General features: G+C 42.0%; 1 protein-coding gene across 1 annotated transcript in view; it reads left to right on the forward strand.

The window, feature by feature from the left end:
- The window catches only part of VWA8 (von Willebrand factor A domain containing 8), a 350,725-nt gene that overhangs the window by 321,150 nt on the left and 3,313 nt on the right, over positions 1-26,262 (forward strand). The window contains exons 41-43 of the mRNA XM_055137059.1: positions 5,434-5,559; positions 8,272-8,430; positions 25,502-25,600. Coding sequence (XP_054993034.1) covers positions 5,434-5,559; positions 8,272-8,430; positions 25,502-25,600 — 384 coding nt within the window. The remainder of the gene's footprint in view (positions 1-5,433; positions 5,560-8,271; positions 8,431-25,501; positions 25,601-26,262) is intronic.

The following is a 26,262-nucleotide window of genomic DNA, read 5'->3' on the forward strand; positions in this document are numbered from 1 at the left end:
TCTCATACAGTGAGAAGAATAAACAAAGCAGTAATGAGCTTGAGAGTAATGCAATACTTTTTTCTTTTTTGATAATCCATGTTCATGAATGAACCTCTCTAGTTCCTTTAAAATTGATAGCATACAAGCCAGTGAGATAGTTTGGGTTTGAAGTCACTTGCCTTGCATATATCTGGTCATGGTTCAATTCTGAGCACCGCCTGGTCCCCGAAGCACCTTCAGATGTGGCCTGAAAACAAACAAAAAGTGAAATTGACAGCATACTTTCTAGTCACCAAAAACTGATCATCTATTTGAACTCACCTCTGAATACCTCAGCTAATTTTCATAACAACATGGATGAAGATTACATATTATATGTAGCACTGTCATCCCGTTGTTCATCAGTTTGCTCAAGCGGGCACCAGTAACGTCTTCATTGTGAGACTTCTTATTACTGTTTTTGGCATATAGAATATGCCACGGGTAATTAATTTTATTTAACTAGAAATTTGACGAGTACACACTGAGTGATAGTTCTCCATGGAACATGAGTCAGTCATGCCACTGATTTTGCTTTAAGCATGCTGTGATCTCTTTCACAAAAATTTTAAGTGGGTGGAAGGGAAACTGGGGACATTAGGGAAGAAATTAGTGTTGGAGCATTGCCTGAAATTCAATCATGAATAATTTTTTAATTTACAATGACTCAAAAAATCATAATTTTTTTAAAAGTTATAACTTTTTCCTCTCCCTAGTTACAAGATTTGGTCTGTAACACATGATCTCTGTGCATTTTCTTTTACCAAATGTAAACCTAAATTCCTCCTCTAAGGGAATCTTATTTTTGGAGATCTTATGGGAATTTAGTCATTTCTGTCCTGTTTTGGAGCCACACCTGGTGATGCTCACAGGGTTATTCCTGGCTCTGCACTCAGAAATCACCCCTGGTGGTTCTTGGGGGAACATATAGGATGCTGAGGGTTGAACCCAGGTCAGCTGCATGCAAGGCAAGCACTTTCTCTCTGGCCCCCATCATTTCTGCAGTAAGGAAGCTTGCTTCCCTTATGCTAGAGTTTCATCCTAATGCTCCGTTTTGTTGCTCATTCTTCATTAGCTGTATTGTAGTATGGTGTTTTAAATATATTTTAAATAATTATGAATTTTAATTCAAATTGAAATTCAGTTTTCTGTGCTGCCAATAGAAATAATGAATAAGGTAGCTACTGGGATGATGGCACCAAGGGCTGGAGTGCATGTCTGTGATACACAGGACCTCAGGTTGGATCCCCAGCCCTGCTTCCTGGGCTCTGCTGGGCAGTAATATTATTATTAGGTCTATGCTTAGCCACAGTCATTTGTCCTCCAATTAGAAATCCAGATAACACTTCTGCCTGTTACCTTGGCAAGTTTTGGTTTTTTGGTTTTTGGGGGTTTTTTTTGGCCATCAGCTCTAAAATATATTATTTCCAGAAGCAAAATAAAAGGGAGTTATATTATACAATTGCATATTGTCTATGGTTTTTAAACCTGATTTAACATTTTAATAGTTGAAATTAGCATTAAAAACCATAAGGATTGGGGCTGGAGCGACAGCACAGTGGGTAGGGCATTTGCCTTGCACACGGCCAACCCAGGTTCGATTCCCAGCATCCCATATGGTCCCCTGAGCACCGCCAGGAGTAATTCCTGAGTGCATGAGCCAGGAGTAACCCCTGTGCATTGCCAGATGTGACCCAAAAGGAAAAAAAATCACAAGGATTATTTGGGGCTGGAGCAGTATAGTACAGTGCCTTGCACATGACCAACCTGTATAAGATCCTCAGCAACCCATATGGTCCCGTGAGCTTGCCAGGAATGATCCCTGAGCACAGGGAAGCCCTGAGAACTGCCAGTGTGGTTCCCTATACACACACAAATAAAAAGGGGGAGGGAAGAGGATCACAAGAATTAGTTAATCATTGCCTTAGTGCTCTTTACAGGGCAAAAGCAGCTAGTAGGATGAGTCTAGAATTACAGGATCATTGCCTTGTCAGTAAATTAATGAAGCTTTGAAAATCAGTGCTTAGTAGTATGACTGAGCCAGGTTCAAGCCTCAGCACCTTACCTGGTCCCCTGAGCCTGCCAGGTGTTATCCCTGAGTACAGAGCCAGGAAGAGACCTGTGCACAGCCAGGTATGAATCAAAAACAAAGTAACAAAATAATTCTAAAACCCACCCTCCCTGATTGCCATCTTGATGTTAGCTTATTGCTACCACCACATTCTCTTACTTTCTGCAGTGTTTATTTTTGCAAGTAGACTAGTTTTTCCTCATCCGTCAAAGGTATTAGAAGCCAGTGATCTCTTCTGTTTGTATCTATCAAGAGACAGAGAATCTGAGAACTGAAAGTCCCCCAAAAAATATTCACAATCACATTTCCCATGAAAAATTACCCTCAAAGTCTGAGGAATTATCTGTTCTAAGAGACAGTAGGAGTGTAGTTCATGCCCAATTCAATCAGCTTACTCAATGGCTGAACAAATAGCAGTACTCCGACTTTTTTTTTTTTTTTTTTGCTTTTTGGGTGACACCTGGCAATGCACAGGGGTTACTCCTGGCTCTGCACTCAGGAATCACCCCTGGCGGTGCTCAGGGGCCATATGGGATGCTGGGAATCGAACCCGGGTTGGCCGAGTGCAAGGCAAACGCCCTACCCACTGTGCTATCACTGCAGCCCTACTCCAACATTTTTAAAAATAAAATTTAAATTTAAAAAATAATAAAAATTGAAAAATAAAAATCACTATCACTGTCATCTCGTTATTCATCAATTTGCTCAAGCGGGCACCAGTAACCAGTCTCCATTCATCCCAGCCCTGAGATTTTAGCAGCCTCTCCTTACTTGTCTATCCCAATGATTGGAGACTCTTTCAAGGTCAAGGGAGACATGTTGTTACTGTTTTTGGCATATCGAATATGCCACAGAAGGTTGCCAGGCTCCTTCATGTTTAGTTATTCATATATCATTGTTATTTTTTAAAAATAGAAGTAAATTTAAAAAATAAAAATAAAAAAAATGTTTAAATAAATCAAAATTTTTTTTAAAAAGAGACAATAGGAGCTAGAGCCCAGTCAGTCACAGTTGCAAGGTATGGGTGAATAGGATTGAACACGATGGCCACTCAGTACCCCTATCACAAACCACAACACCCAAAAGGAGAGAGAGAACAAAATGGAATGCCCTGCCACAGAGGCAGGGTGGGGCGGGGCAGGACGGGATTGGAGGGTGGGAGGGATACTGGGTTCATTAGTGGTGGAGAATGGACACTGGTGGAGGGATGGGTACTCGAAAATTGTATGAGGAAAACACAAACACAAAGATGGGTAAATTTGTAACTGTACCCTCACAGTGACTAATTAAAAAAATAAATAAATTTTTTTAAAAAAGAAAAAGAAGTTGCATCTTGGCAGAGAACTTGTAACCCGACTTAAGCACGGTTTTCAAAACTCTGAATATTTAATGCATACAAACTATAAATGTTCAAAATGTATTTATCCATTTAATTGTGGGAGGAGTAATATGGGTTCATAGAAGATTTAGAAGAATACCTATTATATTCCCTCAAAGTGAATAAAATAGATCTGTTACAAATTGAAAGCTAAAAAAAAAAAAAAAAAAGAAAGACCATTCTCCTGTGGGACAGATGCCCATAACTGTTGGTTCCAGAATAATCTGCCTACCAAATTTAGTGTCTCTATGATAATAGTTTAATAGTTTGGGATGGTGGGGGGGCTGGAGGGGGGCCTACCCAGTGAAATCAGGAGTTACTCCTAACTCTGCTCTGCACTCAGGAATTAGTACTGAGGTTCTTGGGACACCATATGGGATGTCGGAATCAAAACTAGGTGTGCCATGTGCAAGAAAAGCACCCTACCCAGTGTACTATCTCTCTAGGCCCCAAATAGTTCAAGGGCAATAGGAAATCAGTACATATAGTATTGCCCAGGTATGTTGTATAGAAGAGCTCTGTATTTACAGTGAAAGTTACAGTTAATCCCTCTGATTAGCACTAGGAGGCCAGAGAACTAGTGAGGAAGTAAGCCACTAGTATTGCATGCAGCTGGCCCTGGTTGGATTCCCAAGCAGGGAATAACCACTGAACACCACCAGGTGGGGCACAAAAACAGTGATGGGAGTGGTGCTTATGTTAATATGGACTTAGTCATCAATAATATCTCACAGGATAAATGGTACCAGGCTATGATTAGGTTTTTGAGTTTCTTCTCAGATTAATATTTACCATAACTTGATAAAATAGAACTAGTGCCGTCTTAATTTTAGATATGAGGAAAACTTAAATGCAGACAGCTTAAATAACTTGCTGAGGTTAGTAACTGGTCATGGCAAAGGGCTGATTTAACTAATCCAATGTCTGATTACAGAGAACATCATTCTACTCCTCCTCTAGTTTGTGTGCACAAAAATACTTTAGCTCCTCCTCCTGCTTTTTTTATTTGGGGCCACACACTCCTTGTTCTGAACTCAGTAACTATTCCTCAAAGTATGTGGGGGACCATCTGGATTGCTAAGGATTGAACCTGGGTCAGCCGTGTGTGAGGCAAGCACCCTACCCACTGTCCTGTCTCTCCAGCCCCCATCCTGCTTCTTAATGTAAATATAGGCCTCAGATGTGCTTGATTGGGATAAGATCACTTATTTACCATTTTAAGTATATCTGCCCTAGTGATAAGTTACTGTAGGAATATCTTACTGTACCTACTAGAAACTGGTTCAGAATTTTTCTAAATGACCACAGAGGTGTATAGGGTACATAAAGGTCATATACTATTTTCAGCTGTTTCCATGTGCACAAAACTTCTTTTGCAAGAGGCCTGAGGCCACTTTTTGTTTTTGCAGACATTGTTAACAAGCATGAGCTTGATAGTGATTTTTCTAGGAGTACTATAGCAAAACTAATGGAAAATCCAAAAGAAATGCTCCACCACTACATTTCCAAATCTTACCTATTTCTCCAGAGATCATTTGCATACTGTTTTCCCTTTCACATATGCTTTCAAGTTCATTTTATCATTTCTAATATCAAAACAATACTGCTAAAATTCACACAAAGGGTGTTCCTTTGTGAAAGAAACAAAGGAGTCCTTTTAAGAAATTGCTTATACAGGGGCTGGAGCAATAGCACAGAGTGTACGGCATTTGCCTAGCACACAGCCAACCCGGGTTGGATTCCCAGCATCCCATATGGTCCCCTGAGCACCGCCAGGGGTAATTCCTGAGTGCAGAGCCAGGAGTAACCCCTGTGCATCGCCGGGTGTGGTCCAAAAAATAAATAAATAAATTGCTTATACCATCACCTATTGGAAAGATCTGATGTTTCCTGTTATTCATGCATAACCTGTGTGGTGTTCCCTCCAGAACTAATTAAAGGGTTTGTGTGTGTGTCATTTTAGGCTAAAGGTAAAGAAAGACAGTGGCTGAGGCATCAAGCTACTGGGGATCTCGATGATGCCAAGATCATTGATGGGCTGACTGGAGAAAAAGCCATCTACAAACGCCGGGGTGATCTGGAGCCTCAAGTGAGTGATAATGGACTAGTAGCCTGAGATATGCAGAGTTTGACTTTATACCCACTTGTGTGGAAAGTGGGGTGGGGGGTTGTTTTTGACTCTCTGTCAAAACACCCAAAATCTTGACTGACCAAGGAAAGCATTATGTAAAAAGAAAGTTTTTAAGAAGCAGAGAATACCATTTATCATCCAAGTCCAAATCCAAACATGAGTCAAAAACAAGCACTGAAATTGAATATGTAAGGAAGGATTAACAAAAAGAGTTCTTATAAATATAAAATAACATTTATATGAGAATGACACTCAAGGACAGTAGAAACAAGGGCCAGGAATATTTTTCCATGGTTGGAAGCCTGCCTCATAAACTGGAGGAAAAGGCAGCTGGGATAGAGGAGGGGTCACTAAGTCATTGATGGTTGGAGGGATTGTTTAAGATGGGACATACATACTGAAAGTAGATAAAGGACCAAACATGATGGCCTCTCAATACCTGTATTGCAAACCATAATGCCCAAAAGTAGAGAGAAAGTATGAGGGAAATTGTCTGCCATAGAGGCAGGGGGAGGATGGGGGTAGGGTGGGGGGGGACACTGGGGACATTGGTGGTGGAAAATGTGCATTGGTGAAGGGATGGGTGTTCTATCATTGTATAACTGAAAGCTTTGTAACTATCTCATGGTGATTCAATATTTTTTTTAAAAAAGAAAAAAGAGTCCTTGCAGAGGTAAGGATGTGAGTTTAAGGAAACCAAAGAGATAGCATAATGTCCCAACCATAGATCTTAAAGGCACCTGGGGAAGGTAATTTCGGCTGCTGAGAGCAGCTGCGGCCTTTACCCAAAGCTTCTCCTCCCTGGGCAGTTCAGCAGCGCGACAGAGCAGGGATCCCCATGCCCCCGAGGAGCTAAGGACTGGTCTGCCCATGGCCTAGAGGACTCTGCTTGTGAAACACCGGGGAAGTCATGGTGTTTTTATTTTGTTCTGTTGCTTCACAGATGTGTGGAAATATAACTGAAGAAAATTTTAGAATCTAAGGAATTCACCTTTAAACCCCAACTGTAGCGTACCAAGCTTAAGCAGCTGTTATTTAAAATATTTGCGATGCAACAATCAAAAGAAAAACATATTTAAGTACTGAATGTCTTAGAAAACTCTGGCTTCCTATATCCCTAAAATAAAGAGAAGTGGGACTGGAGCCATAGCATAGTGGGTGGGGCGTTTGCCTTGCATGCAGCTGACCCGAGTTCAATTCCCAGCATCCCCTGTGGTCCCCTGAGCACTGCCAGGAGTAATTCCTGAGTGCATGAGGCAGGAGTAACCTCTGTGCATCACCAGGTGTGACCAAAGAAAGAAAAGAAAGAAAGAAAGAAAGAAAGAAAGAAAGAAAGAAAGAAAGAAAGAAAGAAAGAAAGAAAGAAAGAAAGAAAGAAAGAAAGAAAGAAAGAAAGAAAGAAAGAAAGAAAGAAAGAAAGAAAAAGAAATAGAAGTGCTGTGGAGTCACTGAGGTGGGGGAGTGGGGTGGAAGAAGAGGAGTCACATATTATATTTAAATGTTACTCAAGGAGGAGACCTACATAACCTAGGGAGGTCTTGCTTCTGTGTCATTGATATGAGTCAACAGCTGCTTTACTGACTCACTGTGGTCCAAAATGTGTTTCCATACCACTGAAAGTGTGAGCCGGCCTGAAAGCTGTGTGGCCCTGCACTGCACTTAGCAGACCCAGTAGCTTACCCGGAACCATTTCAAGGACCAAGGGGAGAGCACAACAGACTGGAACACAGGCGTTGCAGGCAAGAAGCCCCACATTCAGTCCCTCACAACACGTGGTCCCTGATGTTATGACCAAAAAAGAAAAAGATAGATATTGAATTTGTCTTAGACTGTTACATTCTTCATTTCTCAAAAAATGAATAAATAGAGAAACTAGCATACTCATTAATTTCCATATATGTCAGCAAGTATAGCAAAATAATCTGGACTTTTTTGCCCTTATTTTATAAGTAAAACTAACAAATACACCTTTAATCCTGCAAGTTGGTACACATAAATCTAAAAGTCAAACAAACTCATGAGTTTCACATTTTAATTGAGCGTTGTTGCTAAACAGCAGTTAGATGCACCGTTCCTGTCTCAAACTGCCAAGAAAAGCAAAGAAAAGTAGTAATTCAGTAACTGGAAAGAAGAGAAAACTGAAAACTTACTGAAAACAAAAGACATTGAATAAATTCTTCCCTTAAGTCCTTCGCCAGACTCCCCTCTCACAGCGTCCTTTGGGGAACCTGACACTTCCCCAGGACTGTGTGGGAACTGATTTCCAGGCCACTACACAACAGGTAGAAGGAAGATGGATGTGAACTTCCAAAATAACTCAGTCTTGCCAGAGTAACTGACTCCAAGGCATGACAGCAAAATGACATGTTGGGGTTGATTTCTTTCCAAATCAGTTTTTAAGATGATCATCCACCTCAGGAAGGCAGTTTTACTAGACCATATTCCTCTGGCTAATCTTTCCCAGATGTCCCACACAAGTCTGAAATTCCGTTTGCTGAGATACTGTCGTCATGCCCTTCCACCTGCCTGGAGGGCCTGGTGCAAGGCCTCGCCTGCAGCTGACCTGCCTCCCTCCCTCGTGGCTGGTGCTCTGGTGGGGGTGGGGCAGGGGTGGGATCCAGCACCGCAGCCAGTGGTGTTCGCTCACCGGCCTTTCTGTTGCTCCCCCAGCTGGGCAGCCCACAGCAGAAGCCCAAGCGCCTGCGCCTGGTAGTGGACGTGTCCGGCAGCATGTACCGCTTTAACGGGGTGGATGGCCGACTCGAGCGCTCTATGGAAGCTGTGTGCATGGTCATGGAAGCCTTCGAAAACTACGAGGAGAAGTTCAAGGTAATGGGGTGCACCAGGGGAGGATGCTCAGGCTGAGACAGGCTCCACCCAGAGCAGACAGAAATCTTCATCTCATGACTCCTTTATTCGCAGAGAAAAGGCCATCCTTTTGTTTCATAATCTCGACTAATGAGAAAGTGAGAATACCACTATAAAGGGCCAGTCCCCACAGGAGGAAGCGCCACCCTTTACAAGTTGTATAATGTTGGCCATGATGTTGGGAAAAAACAAACAGTCTCGTTGAAGCTCCATGAAGCTCCATTCCCCAATCCACCCCAGATTTGAGTTCACCCTCAACATGTTCTCACCACTACTTTGCCTTCCCACACAAGCAGACTCCCACTGGCAATAGAGAAGGTCACCCCACAAGCGACACATACTTTCCCCTGTAACATATTTCCATTTAACTATTGCGCTCTCTTATCTGCGTCCTCCCTCAGAGAATCAGGCACGGAGGAGGAACCCCACCGCACCTAGCAATGTCATCACTACCCAAGATCAGTCCATTGGTTTCCCTTCATCAACCCCAGGGGACACATGCACTTCTGGCCCCGACCGGTGCCAATGACCTTAAACACAGTCACAGGCTCTGTAATATCAAGTGTTAGGACAAAGTGCTGTGTGTATGAACTTGCAGAAAGGGCACATAGTCTACCCAGATAGGCTCTAGACTGTACTCTGGATGTCGTTCAAAACACACGTTCTTCAGATTACTGAACTTGGCCTCCCACCTGGATCCAGGAAGGCTTTTCTGAATTACTGTTATAATGGACAAAGCAAGAAACAGACTAATGAATTCATCACTTCACTTAATTCCAACTTGAAGGCTCTGAGTCTCCCAGGTTCCTTTGTCAGAAGCGCCACAGCACTGATTTCTTTCAGAACTGAGTGCTGAGAAAGAGTCACATTAGTCAGTGCTGGGGTGGCGGGGCTCCGTGCCAAGTGCAACTAGGACAAGACTTCACTGTGAGGAGTAGCTTCATCTCCTGTGAATGAGTCTAGTGTGTTTCCCGTTGTGGTTAGTAAACACCAAGACTGGTGTCAAGAGCCCTTTCTTGGTTTTAGTTTTCAGGAAGCTTAGCGCTCAAAGACCAGCTATGGCATCTTCGCTATGGCTGATGGCCTAAAGCATTTCCTTCCCTTTCCGAGGGGTAGGCTTCTCTTGATTTTGGTTTTATGAGGTAGAATACAATTTTCAATTTATTATTCCCCTTCCCTTGGTTGTTATGAGGAATGTGAGCCATTATGCACGTGGTGGTGGCACACCCCGGGGGGTCACATTATGTTCACACACTTGCCCTCAGGGGGCTCACATATCTTTTTTAGTTGCTGCACTGGGGGGCATGGGGATGGGGTGGGCTCAGACAATAAAGTTGTAAGGACTGTATGCAGCTCATATGGGTGATAGAAGGGATCACGGAGTCATACCCAGGGCCCTAGAATACAATTCTGAAGTCATTTGGTGACCAGTGAGTGGTGAAGCATTCTACTGCATCAGCATAAATCTTAACTAACTCCTTAAACCTTTGGTTCTTTGTCTTATTTAGGGGCATAAGGGTTAGGTCACACTCACCCCTGCTTGGGTGTGCCAGGAGTCAGTTCATATAAGGCAAGCATCTAAACCCCTATGGTATTATCTCTCTCGCCCTGCATAGAAATTTAAATCTGTCATGAACCATAACAAACATATTAATTACTTTTGAATATGTATATAGTTATCCAAAATAAAATTTCCAATTAGAGGATTTCCATACCTTTGAGAACAGAACTGTCTGAATGTATGAAGCTACTGTTTTCACTCAGAAAGGGTTTTTGGTTTTGTTTTCTTTTGGGCTACATCCAGCAGAGCTCAGAAGTTACTCCTGGCTCTGTACTCAGGAATCATTCCTGGCAGACTCAAAACAACATGGGGCTCTGGGGGTCGAACTTGAGTCAGCTGTATGCAAGGCAATCACCTTATCCACTGGGATCTCTCTGGCCCCTTCTTTCAGGTTTATACAATGATTTATTAGCTTGGCTGACAAGCTTCACAGGACTAAGCAAAAGATTAAACCTCTGGTAGCGGAAGGTGCCAGAAGGGCGCTAGAGAGCCCCCAGTAGGCTGCCACGAGATGGTGTGACATTACAGAGCATGTTCAGCAGGGCCTTGCACCTCGCAGAAAATATAAGGAGTCTGTCCATTCTGCAGAATGTTTGATTCGGCTTCATTTCAACTGAAATGAAGCTGAACATGTGGCACAAGGAAAACAAGCAATATCAAGGAAGTAAGATCTCATTGTGTTTCTAATTGAGAACTACAAACCAGATTGTTGCCATATGACCGCTCATTCAATTAAATTCAGCAAAATTACAAACTTCCATTGAGCACTTGCTCCTACAGAGTTCCCTGCCGTCCTTCCTACCTAGTGCAGGAGGCCAAGCATGGAATTCTGTCATTCTGATAGAAGATTCACAGAGAACCCTGCAGTGATAAATGTAACAAAGCCATCCTCTCCTGACACGCCCTTTAAGACATCACCCCCGACACAGTATTTTGCTGATAGTCTAAACAGCCACCATAGCGAAAAGAATTTTTCCAGTCTTCGTCAATAAAACTATGGATAGAGAAGAGACCCAGGGTAACAGATGACAGACAAGTCTAGCTGAAGTTACCCTCAGGACGAGCTGCTTCAAAGATATGCTTTAGCTTGCTCAGTCTTTAGATTTTCAACCAGCAAGACTTTGTACTTAACATACCCCTCACATCCACTATCCTTCCACTAATGCCATATGAAATCAGCGAATACAGATCCTTTCAGGGAAAGACCGGTACAGAGCAAGCCTCTTAAGAGGAGGAGCAGTGCTGGGTGAGGACAGCTGAGAGGAGGTATTTCCCACCTGCATCGTCCCCCTATTCATAAACTTGAGAACAGGGCTCTCCTCACAGCTCATTGGCTCCAGCGTCCTCATTTCAGACTGGAAACCAGTAGCCAGACACATGAAGGATGTTTCCCAAGGTCACCTGGGAAGCTAGAGACAGAATCTTGCAGCCCAAGATTCTACTCTTTGGTTCCGTCCCCCCCTCTACCTCCTCAAACATTCCCCTTTAGTTCCCAGTTCCTTTTTTACTTTGGAAGTATTTAAACAGAAAGGCTAAAATAATGGTAAAATAGACACCTATATGGCTTTGTTTAGATTCGCCACTTAATGTTTTCTCTTATGTGCTTTGTCGGTTGAGTTCATTTGAAAGTAAATTATAATACTTCATTGTGCTTCTTTGTGGGCCAGAACATGTGGACAATGTGGGTTCAATCCCTGGCATCCCATATGGTCCCCTGAGCACCACTTGGAATAATTCCTGAGTGGAGAGCCAAGAGTAACCCCTGAGCAGTACCGGGTGTCCCTCCATCCCCCCCCAAATAAAAATAAGAACATTCTCTTACTAGCACCTCAATAACATTATTTGTCACAGCTAAGAAAATGATCTGTCATTTCATCTCTTATGATATCCAATCTAAATGCACTTGTACCAAATTTATCCAAATGAATATTTTTAGTTTTCAATCCCAGCACCAAGATGCAAAGTCCATACCTTATTTTTGCTAATAATATCTCATTAGCATTTTGTGAATCTGAAACAGCCACCTCCCCTACCACTGCATTTCTCAGATTTCCAGGGTGGATGCAGGGCCTTCCACACTTAAAGCATGTGATCGACCACTGAGCCACATTCCTGGCCACTGCACTACCATTGTTGCCTTTGACTCTAAGAACTCCAATCTGTTGTCTAATAGAATGCTCTTCAATCTAGATTTGTCTGGTTGTTTTCTCAAGCTGCAGTTTACTCTATCCCAATATCCCTTATATTTCTAGAGTGCATGACAGATTTACTTCCCCTGCACAAGAAATATTTGATATGTTAGAATCATCTTCCTTCTTCCCCTGCAAATATAACTAAGATTTTGTTGTACCACCACATCTGTGCTGGGTCCTGTAGGCCTTCTTTGTAAAGGATGGGCTCTGGCGTTATGAGAATCTTTCCTACTTCTTACTAAGTATTGAGTGTATAGGTAAAGGGTGTGTAAAGTCAGAATGGAAAAAGGAACAAATAAGAGTGAAGAGGAAAGCTTTGCCTTGTCTCACTGCTCGAGCATTGGCAAGGGTTTTGTTGTCTACTCCTGTTGTCGCCTACCTGCTGTACATGTAAATATCTTGGAGGCAGTCAGTGGACCATTCTCTCTCTGTCTCTGTAGACACAATCATATTCAATTCCTACCGTTTATGATTTTTTTTATTTGTGAAAGAAATGAAGTATCGGGATAACTAGTGACAGCCTGTCACTCAGCAGATAGACACTGTCACATGTACTAGTGACAGTTTCATGAGCCTCGTTGACTAATTGCTATTCCATTTCCTGGATGGCATCACCTGTGTGGTCTTCGGGATTCTGCAGCCTGCAGAGACATCCCCTTCCCAATTCCAGACAGTTCTCAATGGTGGCCTCCTGCAGCTCTCCCTCTGTTTTCAAGGTGTCTAGTCAAGATCTGCTTTCAAATCATCAGAAGCCTCCAGCCCAGCCCAGTGAGCTGGACTCTCCCTGCAACCTCTCTCTTGGCGTCTGTTTATGTTTTGTTTGGCTTGGGCTCAGCGCCTGACTCTTATGTCATTACAGTCCAGCTCTGGGAGGCTCATTTGGAGTCAACCTCCACCTTTTAGTCCACCTTAATATGATCCATGCCAAACCACAGGGACCCTTCGGCAGGAATTACTGTGCAGGAAAGGTAATTCAGTGGCAGGACACATTTCAAAGCCATCTGGGATTTTTGGTAAAGTTTCTCATAATTTTTCCACCAACTGAATTCAATTATTCTTAGGAATAGTATTTATGGTAACTCACTTAAACATTATTTGCTAGTAATCAGTATAAGCTCCTGCAATCTTAAAGCTAGCAAATTATTTTTTAATGTTCACGTAGCACTTAAAATTGTTGAGAAGTAGTGGTGGTGATTGTCTGAACCATTTTAAGTTACAACTCCCCACCCCACACCCCTTTATCTTCATTCCATCGTATTCATGATTTCTCAAAGTTCTTGGAAATGCTTCCAGTATAAGCTGAAAGTAGACCCTTTTCAAAAGCTTTTAATGTCTTAATCTTTGTCTTCCAAATATTCAACACCAAAAGGCCATAGCTTCTCCCATTGAGCACTCAAATGGTGACATCACAAAACATGCTTGCGTAGTTGAGAAGCTAAAACAAAAAGTAATCAAATTTATTGTATCTGTGGAGATCTGTAAACCATATCCTAAGATCTCAGTTTCCTGGCAATGTGACATGAACCTTTTGCAGGGGGTGGTGGGGCTGAGGAGTACCCCTTTCACCCCTACCCCCTTCACGCCCCAAGTCTGTCTAAACCATTCTCTTGTATTGATAGTGCAAGTGTTTCACAGTCTGGGCTTTGTGTATTTCACTTGGAAAAAAGTTCCACCACTAAAAGTTCTTTAATGAAAGTGGTGGTGCTCAGGAGACCATATGTGATGCTGGGATTGAAACTAGTTGGAAAGCAAGTAAAACTAGTACTTAACCCCTGTTCTATCTCTCCAGCCCCATACTCAGCCCTCTCATAAAACCATAATTCAGAAACCAATGGAATATTTGCATAAAGTTCTCTCTTCTTCCCTTAACGCTCCATCTAAAGCAGGGACATAGATATAGTTTCAGAAAAATGGCTTGGTCAGAATAGCTGGTTAACTCCAGAAGGATGTGGAAAAATAGGACTTACAGGCCAACAACTACAGGGAAATTTTCTTTTATCAAAAACCTAGTTCAGCGTTTGTAGTAAAATTTTCCCAGAGGCCTCAGGAAAGTTTCCAGGATTAAACGTGGCGTTCAACCATCCTGTCAGGCTTTGAGTAAACTATTATTGCTACACAGAGATAAGACCGAAGATTGCGCAGGTATCAGCGTCTGTTCAAAGTCAAACAAAAAAATAGAATTTACCTAACTATTGATATAGAAGTCAGGGGCCAGAGCAGGTAGGCCGTTTGCCTTGCACGTAGCTGACCCAGATTCCATATCTGGCATCCTATATGGAGCCCCTGAATCCTCCAGGAGTAACCCATGAGCACAGACAGGTATAAGCCCTGAGCACCACCGGGTGTGGCCCAAAATAAGAATTCAGTGATAAAGCTAAGCATTCAAAAAGTTTAAGTGGAGATTAAAAAGGGACAAATGTCCCAGAGAGTGACAGCAGAATACTTACGTCTCTATAGTAAAAACACTGGATTTAGGTTCAGGGCCCCTCAGTGTATCTTCACTTCTGCCACTAATTTTCTGACCTTAAGTAAATTTGTTCAATTGTATGACTGAAACCCAATCATGAACAGCTTTGTGAGTGTATCTCACAGTGATTCAATTAAAAAAGGGAAAAAAAGGATCCAGAAACAAAAACAAAAAATGTAAGTCTGTTCATGTCTCTGAGCATCAATTTTTTTTTGTATAGGTGTTATTTCTTCCCTCTCAAAGAGTCCAATACCGCAGTACACTGTTGCTGAGCAGTAAAAGGAGTGTGTGGGGGAGGGGGGCATTTGGGCCCGTGGCTCAGTGTTAGTCCTGAGGATGTGGTGCTCTCCAGACCCTGTGGTGCTCAGGGACCCCCCAGGGCAGCACCTGGTGATGCTGGTGGGGTCTAAGCCAGGGTTGGCTGCTTATGCCTTAATCCCTGTACTCTGTCCTTTAGATTGTAGTGTTTTTTAATTCTCCATTTAGATCTTCGTGTTACTCAAGGAAAGGCAAAGTAAAATGACTTTTTTTTTTAATAAATGTTAAAATCAGAGTTCTAGCACTAGTCTTTTTTTCTTTAGACTATTCTTTAATTTTATTTACATTTATGTATAATGTTAGGGAACAATTTTCCCCAGCGTGCCCATGTTGCACACCCAGTCCGGGCAGAAGGGGGGCAAAGGATGACGGACACATGGAGAAACCACTCGGGGAGATAGCCAATGGCCATTCACCTTATTGCCAAACACCACACGTATTTTATAGAGGGTCTCGGCTTAAGAGGATGGTTCAATCACATAGTTTAGCATTACTGACCTACTACCTTTCCAACTTGGCTTTGCCCGGGCCCAATCCCAATTAGGGCTAGATGCTGCCATTGGGAATGACTCGCTAAGTGTAGGTGACAATTCTTGGGAGGTTGAGTGAGACTTAGGGCCGGATATCTGGTGCTTGTAAAATGCACCCAGACACCCCTACTGGGTGGCTATGGAGGAACAGGTCTTATCTGCTATGCAGGGACAGAGCTCATCTGCTCTGGTGCCTGTTGCCATGTGCCACAGTACAATCCCAACCTGTTGGGTTTTTAGGAATCGTTTAAATATCACTGTATCACTGTCGTCCCATCCCGTTGCTCATCGATTTGCTTGAGCAGGCGCCAGTAACGTCTCCATTCATCCCATCCCTGTCACATTCAGGGTCAGGGGAATGAGGCCCATTATTGTTACTGTTTTTGGCATATCGAATACGCCCCGGGGAGCTTGCCAGACTCTGCCGTGCTAGATTCTGCATTGCTCTCTTCTGGGAGCTTTGTTTTATAGTCTCTTTAGATATAAAGAGTCCCTTTAAATATAAATGTATATTTATTGTTATTTATTGCATTCACCTCTACACGCCTGTTTTTCTGTATCCTGATGTATATAGCAGAGTGGACTGGAGTGGACTGGAGTGATAGCACAGCGGCTAGGGTGTTTGCCTTGCACGTGGCCGACCTGAGTTCCATTTCTCCACCCCTCTCGGAGAGCCCCGAAAGCTACCAAGAGTATCCCACCCGCACAGCAGAGCCTGGCAAGCTACCTATGGCATATTGGATATGCCAAAAACAGTAGCAAGTCTCACAATGGAGACCATACTGGAGCCTGCTGGAGCAAATCGATGAACAACAGGATGACAGATGTGTAGTAGTACTAATATTTGTGTTTTAGGTATACAACATTACCGTGCCAAACCCCACCAGAGTGCCAGCATCCTTTACCCCTATCCCTGGACCTCTTCCACTACTCCCTCTTCCCAACAAATGAGTTTGGCTGACACACTTCTGTTAGCATACTCTCAGGGTTTGTTTTCAGAAGCCATCTTCTATCCCCTGTTTTGTTGCTTTATATTCCACCTGTGAGTGAGCAAATATTCTATATATATGTGTATATATATATAAAATATTCTAAAACAATAACAAAAAAAACCCATACAAAAAAGGGGACAAAAACTAAGTAGACACTTCTCCAAAGATGACAGATAGATGACCAACAGATTTATGAAAAAGTTCTTATCATTACTGATTAGTCAGGAAATACATATCAAATTAACAGTAAGATACCATCACTCCAGTGAGAATGGCCTATGTCAAAAAAACTAAACTGCGGCTGGTGCAATAATACAGCGGGTAGGGCTTTTGCCTTGCACTCGGCACCCAGGTTCGATTCCCAGCATCCCATGTGGTCCCTGAGCACCGCCAAGAGTAATTTCTGAGTGCAGAGCCTGGAGTAACCCCTGATCATCACTGGGTGTGACTCCAGAAAGCCAAAAAAAAAAAAACTACTAGTACTGACAGAGATGTGGTGAAAAGGGAAGTTTGTACATAGTTGGTGGAGATATAATCTGGTTCTGCTTCTGTAGAAAACAGTATTTTACTTAAATTTAAAAGAGAGCTACCATATGATCTAGTAATCCCACTCCTTAGCATATATTCCAAGAACACAGTCAACTATTTATATACAAAAAGTAAACACTTTTTGTATGTACACCTATGTTTATTGAGGCCCTATTTACAATAGTCAAGATTTTAAAACAACTGATGTGCCCAGATAAGAAGTGTGGTAGGAGAATGTAGCTCAATGGTAGAATGCTTTCTTTGCATGTGGGAAACTCTGGCTTTAATCTAGCCCTGGAGTTGTGTATACTGTATTGTAAAAAACTAAAGCACGCCGAGGGGCGCGTGCACTCGCGGGCTCTCCGGGCGGCTCTGTCTCACCGCCCGCGTTCGGTGCCCAGGAACCGCTGTGTGTGCCGTCGGTCAAGGGCAGGCGACGGAAGGAAGAAGGAAGAAGGCCAAACTGGTTGCTCGATCCGTTTATTTCATTCTCTCCCTCCGCTACTCTCCCGCTCTCCTGGATCTCTCCCCGTGGATCTGGCTCGTGGATCTGGCTCGTGGATCTGGCCCCCCAACCCACTCTCACAGCCTAGTTAAATCTCCACAGCATGAGGGGGTTGGGGCGTACACATAGGTGTGGTCACCATCAATAGGGTAAGGTCCTTTCCCTTAGGGGATGCTTCTCCTAGGACTTAATTCTCTTTCAGCAAGAGGATCCACCCAAGGGCGGAGTCCCATGAATGTGTTTCTCTTCTCCTCAGCCAGCAAACATATAAGAATTCATAATATTAATTATTTTGTATGGACACAATAAGAGATGCATTAAAGCTTATAGAATTGCTCTCCTGGGGCCATCTCAATCTCAGACTACAGTGCTCAGGCCAGATCAGTCTTTCCTATCCCTGGCAGGGTCCCAGTCTCATAATTACTATTGGATCATGACAGCATTTGTCTATGATCAAGCTCTTAACTTATAGTTAAGAATTAGGCACTTTGGCCAGGCCCATCTCGATGCCAGGGTAGCACATAATTCACCGCTTGCCCTGGATCCTTCCTGTCCCACGTCGGGGACCCTACTTTGGGGTGCTAGGAACTGAGGGCAACTGAGGCTTAAGTGGAGAGAGCAGAGGCCCGGGAGGGAATATTCGAGGCCAATTAATTCCCAAGTTATAAAAACATAATATTGTCTTCTTGTGTCTATACAAAACAGTCATAGCTTTAAAGTAAATTATTCAAAAGGCACAAGAAGAAGAGAAAGGCAATATTAACTTATATAATATAAATTCAGTATCCTAGGAAGGTCTGACCTTGCAAATTAGCAGAGTCAGATTAAGGGAAAGCCACGGATTAACTCTTTTGGGGAAGAGAGCATGGAGAAGTGATTATAGCTAAACAAAGGGATGGGAGAGATTCAGGAACACCTTGATGGGTGAGACTGGGGTAAGCCTAAACTCTGGGTAAAACCGGGACAAGCTACTTGTGGCAAGGAGGGAAAGGACAAAGTAATGTCATCCTACACTGTATGTTTATAGGTAAATAACTACTTTAATATACACATCTTAAAGGTAATCTACAACAGCATTATTTATAAGATGTATATACATTTCACTGTGTATATACACACACATACAATGGAATATACTTCCAGCTAGAAAAAAATTGAAATCTTGAATTTTGTTACAATTGGGTGAGAATACATGTTAAAGTGAATCAGAAGGAAATCAAATGCCAGATTATCTCACATATATGTAGAAGAAAAAGAATTGAGCATCTCTTTTTCATTTGTGAAGTGTGGTCACACCCTTAAAGGTTGTAAAAAGAATCAAAGTGAAATTTATCAAAGCATTCTAAACTATCAGGGATTATACAAGTATTAACATGTTCATTTATTATTTTGTTCTGTACTGTCAATGTCCTTGTGAAATGACAAAATAAAGATTATCTCTATTTGTTAGAGAGATTAGTGGTTCCAGAGCTCACTTACGCCAGCATTATTTACAATATAGAAACAAGATTTGAAAAGATTAAGTGACTTTCCCTAGGTCACAGAGCTTAGTATCAGAGCTGTTCTGTTTATGTTGATTTCTGTAATGTGAAAAAAAATTATCAGATGTAGTAAATCCTTGGCTAACATTTCTGTTGCCTCATCTGTTGACCTTCTAAATCATGTAGTTGTCTTCTAATTTGTTGTTACCTACTGTTCATAGAGCCATCCTTGAATGGTATAGTTGGGTTTCTAGAAAATTTAGAATTGCACATTATCACAAATAGTCTCAGATAATTGTCTCATACATGTTATAAGGTGGATCCTTACCAATATAAATTTTATGTAACTCACAGAAAATGCTCATAGCTATTCTAAAAGAATGTCCCTTGAAAGCTAAATATTAAAAATTATCCTTATCTGATAAATCTGTCTAAGATGGCAGCTCAGTTTTTTTTGTAATCCTTTTTTTAAATGAGATTATATAAGATTATATAATAAATTATATTGAGATTATATAAGAAAATATAACAAGGGGAATTTAAATAAATTTCTAAAGCAAGTATTAAAATTGGTCTTCCTTAGTACAGATTTTTTGTTCAGTTTTGTTTGGGGGTCATGCCCACAGTGCTCAGGGAACCATACGGTGCGAGGAACTAAGCCCAATTCTCTGTATGCAAAGCATGTGCTCCAGCCACATGTGCCATCTTGCCAAACCATTATAGATTTCCTTACTAGAATTGCCTCATAAATATTTGTGTCAAATGCTTAAAAAAGACTCCAACAAGAGTTTAAGGGATGCACTGAAAAGTGGAGAAGTCATGATCAGAAAAGTTTGAGCTATTCAGAAAAAGTTATAATCTGAGTGCTTGGTGGTTTGATACTGACAGTGAGGCTCCAGATGGTGACACTGTTACCTCTGAGGAGTTATTTCCTAGATCCTCTCACATCTGATTGACAACAGTCCTGGCAGGCACCTGACTGGGTGAATGACAGAATCAGTGAACATGAATGAGCTTATATGCTTTTTCCTTTAACTCAGTTTCAAACATCAATAAATTGCTGTTAGCAAAACGTATTTGGACCTTAAAAGATACTGACTCAGAAGTTGTATTTTTAATGGAAGCTGAAAGTGACCTATGGTTACACAGGAAGTGTGTTACATTTGGATGTACTCTGGAAACCCTCACAAGCCATTTTATTTACACTGGGCACACAATAGTCCCCAAGCCCATCTGCAAGATAAGAAACAGAGCCTGCAAATCATTTTATAAGCCCTGTCCTGTCCCTAAGGTACATATATATTCTCAACGTTTACACTACTAGCCACAAAGAAAGGCAGATCCTTCTGCAAATAGTCTTTAGCACGAATGAAGGGAAGAATGAAGAAAAAGATGTCTAGCCACCTATCTTATTTACCTGAAATAGTATAGAATGCTTTTTATCCTGAATAACTAAATGATAAAAATGATTTTTTAAATAATTAGGAGGTGTTTAATCTGTTTTTGCTATACAGTCAGCAATTCATGTGGCTGTATTTTTTTAAAATAATTGACTAGCAACTTTTTTCGTAGCCCTTTTTAGTGGTCAGTATTTTGTTTGTTTGGGAACCATATCTGGCTCTGAGCTCAGGGATCACTCCTGGCAGACTCAGGACCATATGGAGAGCCGAGCCGGGATCAAACCTGGGTCAGCCAGATGCAAGGCAAGCACCCTACTGTCTGTGCTATCACTCCAGCCCAGTTGCCAGCATCTTAAGCAGACAAACATACCTAACGCTCTAGTATTTATACCATATGCCCTAGTATTTGTCTGCACAGTCTGATCCACAGTCATCTCATGACTAAGAACTTTGTCACTTAAAAGGGTGGGGGGGAATTTGATACATGTGTAGATTTGTACCTCCGCCAAAGAGAAACACTGTTTCAAAGAACTGATCTTTTTCCTTATGTGTAAGATCCTGTTTAATAGATGACTTCACCACCCTGCCTAGAAGCTTCCAGGGGAATCTTTATTGTTAGCTTCAAGTAACAATGACCTGCAATGACCACTGTCCAATCAGATTTGACCCATGCCTCAAGCATGGTTGCATGGAAGAATCATGCCTCGTGCTTCACACCTGTGCCAACCCAGTGCAGAAAAATGGCTGATCTGAGTCAAGAGAATGCTGAAGCCAGTTCTTCAGGTCTTCCCCAGATTTCCAGAGTCAAGAGCCAAATGGCCATTAGGTTTCAATTTGCGTTATCTCTTCACTACATTGACAACAAACTACACTGGCTTATATATGTGGTTGGCTATGTCCTCGGAAAATATTCAATATCAATCTTTTTAAATGTGTTAAGTTATCCTCCACAATTTTTGATAACCCCTCATATTAAAATAAAAGGATGCAAATGTAGAAGAACACCTTAAATCCAGATTAATATCAATCTCGAAGTCCCCTGCCCAGAATTCACTCTGGCCCGTCCCTGACCATGTCCCTCCTGTTAAGAATGGCATTGAAGGGACTATGTCACTTGGAGCCAGTTTCTCATTTGGCATTTCCCAGAAAGGGATACTGAAACAATCTCAGGGTACAGAGGTAGCCACAGGGGCATTTGGGGGTGTGCTTTCTATTTTTAAACTTGAATTTCTATGGGACCACTAAGTAACCCCCCACACACACACACCAAAAGGACTGGTAGGTCAAGTTGGGAATGTCCGTTCTAGACCATACTCCTGGTTCCTGGATCACAGTTATCCTCAGACTATCTAAAGCCAGTTTTCAGGGCCTATCTTGTCTGTTTCCTTAGGTCCAGCTTTCTAGAGCAGACAGGCCTACGCATGCTTTCAGCACCCATGATGCTCAAATAATGGCAAAATGACAAGCATAGGATGGGCTGCAGGTGTGATGACACCCACCCATGTGCTTATATGGGGCACCTCCTGGGGAGGATAGATCCAAGTGTGGAGAGAGGCGGCCTCAGGCTACGGGCCAGGTGCTCTCTTGCACACATGGCCACATTCTCACAGAAATACAAGAATTTGGAACTGACCCCAGCTTTCCAGGTCATTGGAATCTCTTATCAAAGTAGATCGTCAGATGTTTTTTAACTATTTGTAACATGCCTTATGGCTTTGTAGTACTAAACATATATAAATGAGCCCTCATTTGTACGCTTATTCCTTCCAGTTATAACTTGTCTGTCCATTCTGTTTTGTCAATCTTCAGGAGGAAATACATCTCTCCTTTTCCAAACTAGACTATCGGACTTCCCTGCTCGTTGCCTTCCCTCTGCTGCCTGTAAATGCAAACCTCTTTGCACCACACTCATCTAGATACTGTGTGGTTGCTTTCCTACTCTACAGACCTTTTCCTGAAATTGACCCTACAAATGCTCCCATTGAATCTGATGCCCAAAGTCTCCATTAACTCTGATGGCCATGGTTAGCGGAACATCGCGTGATTGCACAAGCCCTTCCTGTAACCATCAGCACTGATTTCCCAGCTGTCCTGCTTTTGCATCTGTCTTCTTTCTACTGTCTTTCCTCCACCCACAAGGAGGATAGTCCCAAGGTTCAGTTGATCTCCTGTGATCTCCTCTGTGTATTCATCTCTGGTGAATGTGCCCTCCTCCTGGGCTACATCTTGATGTAGATTTCTAGGGGCCAGATAGTACAGTAGGTAGGGTGCTTGCCTTGCACATGACCAACCGGGGCTCAATATGCCTTGCACATGACCACCGGCAGCCCCTCTGGTCTCCTAAGCACTATCATGAGTGATCTGTGAACACAGAGCCAGGAGTAAGCTCTGAGCACCCCTGAGTGTGACCTTCCATCCCTCCCATCCCCCCACAAAAATATATTTCAGTCTAATGCTTCTCATACACACAATTTCAGCAGGTCAGAAAAGGAGATTATCCTAATTTTTTGCTAGTAGGATCCTATATCCAGTAGTACTCAGGGGCTACTCCTGTTTCTTTCTGTGCTCAAGGATCTTTTTTTTTTTTAGTATTTTTTTATTTTATTGAATCACCAAAATGAGATAGAGCATTACAAAGCTGTTCATGATTGGGTTTCAGTCATTCAGTGTTCCAACATTCTCCCTCCACCAGTATAATTTCCCAGCACCAGTGTCTCCAGTTTCCCTCCCACCACCCCAAATCATTCTCCATTCCAGCCTGTCTCTAAGGCAGGCACCTCTCTTCTCTTTCTCTCTCATTTTATGCATTATGATTTGCAATACAGACACTGAAAGGTTATCATGTATATCCCTCCACCTACTTCCAATACTCAGTTCTCGTCCTGAGTGACCATTTCCAATTAATGTTGTTGTAATGGATCCTCCTCTATCTTCACTACCCCCCACCCCTCACACACACCCTTGTGATAATTACAACCTTGACGGTAGTCAGGAGACCATATGCAGTGCCAGGATTAACAGGTCACACGTAACACAAGCAACTTATCTCCCATACTATCTCTACAAGCTTTGTGTTTCTTTTAACATCCATTAAGATGGTTTCATTTGTTTTATGGGTCAAGCTTTTGTTTTTTGTTTAGCTAGTTTGACTAACCACCATTTATCACACTATTGCCAGGGCAAAGATAGCAAGGGGAGTACAGAACAGTTTCTAAGTAGTTTATTTGACCAAGAATGTCACCAACATGTTGGCCCAGCTTGATTGCAACCCCTCTTAAAGCATTTGTGCAGTAAATGCACTCACAGAGCAAAGGTCAAAGGTAAGTGAGATGTAGCCTTGCTTCAGTAAACTCACCCATTTAAAATAGACATTAAACTAAAAAATAAATAAAATAAAATAGGCATTTAACTTCTACAAAATTTTAGAGAAGCTATCATTAAATAATGGGACTGTGAATAATTTTATTCTTCGGTTATTTTTACAATGATTGTTTCACTTTTGTGTTCAGAAATTTTGTATTATTATTCATGTGATATTGCCCCATCACAGATTACACAGATTACAAGTGTTGCAGCTTAAAGCAGTGCTCAAATTAGCTGTGATTCAGAAGTCCAGAAAGGCCCAGCTGACTTCTCTGTTCTGGGTCTCATGAAGGAGTCTCTGGGTCTCAGAGGAGATTCCAAAATTGTTAATGAAATTCAGTTCCTTTAGAGCGTAGGCCCAACTTCCCGTTCCCTCTTGGTTCTCTGGACTGCCCCTAGATTCCACTCTCGGGGCCTTGCCCTTATGATGCTATTTCAACCCCAGAAAACTCCTATGCGTCACTTTCATTTATACTGAATATCTTCCCCTTCAGTTCCTAGCCAAAAAAAAAAAAACAATACTTCTTCCCTAATTAAAAACATCATTGTTGCCATTTTAGTTTTGGCTCTTTTGTTTTTAATTGAGGGAGTACCTACAAGATGATGTGTTTTAGGAATTTGATGTTACCACATTGCATCCAAAGTGTAAATATCCCTCCATTACAATCTACTCCATTACAATCCATGAGCCCCTTCCTACCTTTTTTTTTTTTTTTTTTGGTTTGCTTTGGTTTGGACTGGAGTGATAGCACAGCAGGTAGGGCGTTTGCCTTGCATGCAGCTAACCCAGGTTCGGTTCCTCCATCCTTCTTGGAGAGCCCAGCAAGCTACTGAGAATATCCAGCCCACATGGCAGAGATGGCAAGCTACCCATGGCATATTCGACATGCCAAAAAACAGTAACAAGTCTCACAGTTGAGACATTACTGGTGCCTGCTCGAGTAAATCGATGAACAGTGGGACGACAGTGCTACAGTGCTTTGGTTTGGTGCTGCGCCCTGTAGTGCTAGCACTCAAATTACCCCGGCAGTGCTTAGGGGAACCATATGGGATTCAGGGGAATCCAACCTGGGTCAACCGCATGCAAGGTAAACACCCAACTCTCTTGCCCCTCCCTTCCTACTTTCAATCCACTCCCTTCTCCCTTTCAGAACTTCAATTCTGAGGTCAGAGTTTAAGGGTTTGTTCATATTTGACTTTTTCTCTTCCTCTCTTTTTAAGGAACACCCATACTTTGGTTAGACACACCCAGATAATCGCCCTTTTCATTTACTCGGAGTCAACTGACATCTGCAAAATCCCTTTACCACATCACAGAATCATGTGATGATGATCCATCATATGATGATAGACGTTCACAGGACCTGTCCACTCTGGGACTGTACAGACGGATACACCAGGATTGGGGGAGGGAGCAGGTGAACAGAAATCTTGGGGTGACCTAATACTTCCAATATTCATATGTATTGTGATTTTTTTTAATTCTCCTCTGAAAATGTTTGGCAGCCCCTGAAGAGCAGAGATTAGAGACTCAACTCAGTGACAGAGCCTGAATTTCTATGTACTGAACATTGGTCTTCATTTCTCTCTATTTAGTCAGCAGTTCCTAATAGAAATAAATGAAAGAGGTGGGAGATCACATGTTTAAGGGGAATTTTGAGCAAAGGCTTCTAACTCTGATTCTCTTGCCTACAGTATGACATCACTGCGCACTCTGGAGATGGCTTCAACATCGCCCTAATTCCTTTGAACAAAATCCCCAAGGACAACAAGCAAAGACTAGAAATTCTAAAGGTAAAGGCAGCGAATTGCCCATATCCTGTGAAAATTTCCACCACATGAGATAAAGTTCCTCTGGTCACTGAAAAGATTTACTTGAAGCAGTACTATATAAGGGAAGTGGTTGGGGAAAACTTTCTGTTTTCAGATATTGAAGCATTAAACTAAGAAAACAATCATAGTTAACCTCCCTTTATCCACCACACAAAATTTAACCTTTGTTAAAAAATTTACATTTGTATAATATTTTTTTGACATTGTATTTGAATTCTACACCCTAAGTAGGTCCCCAGCCATGTTCTAGACAGTTCTTCTCAGCTCCAACATATTTCTGATAAGTAAAATGAGCGTATTTTGAGTTACTCTCTAACCCCAATTTTATGTGTTCTCGTATTTCCTAATGATAGTTCAGTTTCACATAGATCTAGAACAGAAACACACACCATGATTTGAGATAAATTCCTCCATTACTGTTGGTGTAAGTACAGTGTTCCAATAAATGCTTTTCTCATTGGAAACAATCCATTCTTGACTTTTCTCCCTGTGACATTCCCATCCTCTGGTGTGATTCCGGGTTTTGTATTTTGTCACTAGAGGATATTTTCCTCTTTAAAAGAGCCAGGTAGGATAGCTCTGAAATGTTTCATCTTCCTGACAAAAGTCTTTACCACATGCAA

The sequence above is a fragment of the Sorex araneus genome, chromosome 1, assembly GCF_027595985.1.
Source record: "Sorex araneus isolate mSorAra2 chromosome 1, mSorAra2.pri, whole genome shotgun sequence".
In the NCBI taxonomy this organism is placed as follows: domain Eukaryota; kingdom Metazoa; phylum Chordata; class Mammalia; order Eulipotyphla; family Soricidae; genus Sorex; species Sorex araneus.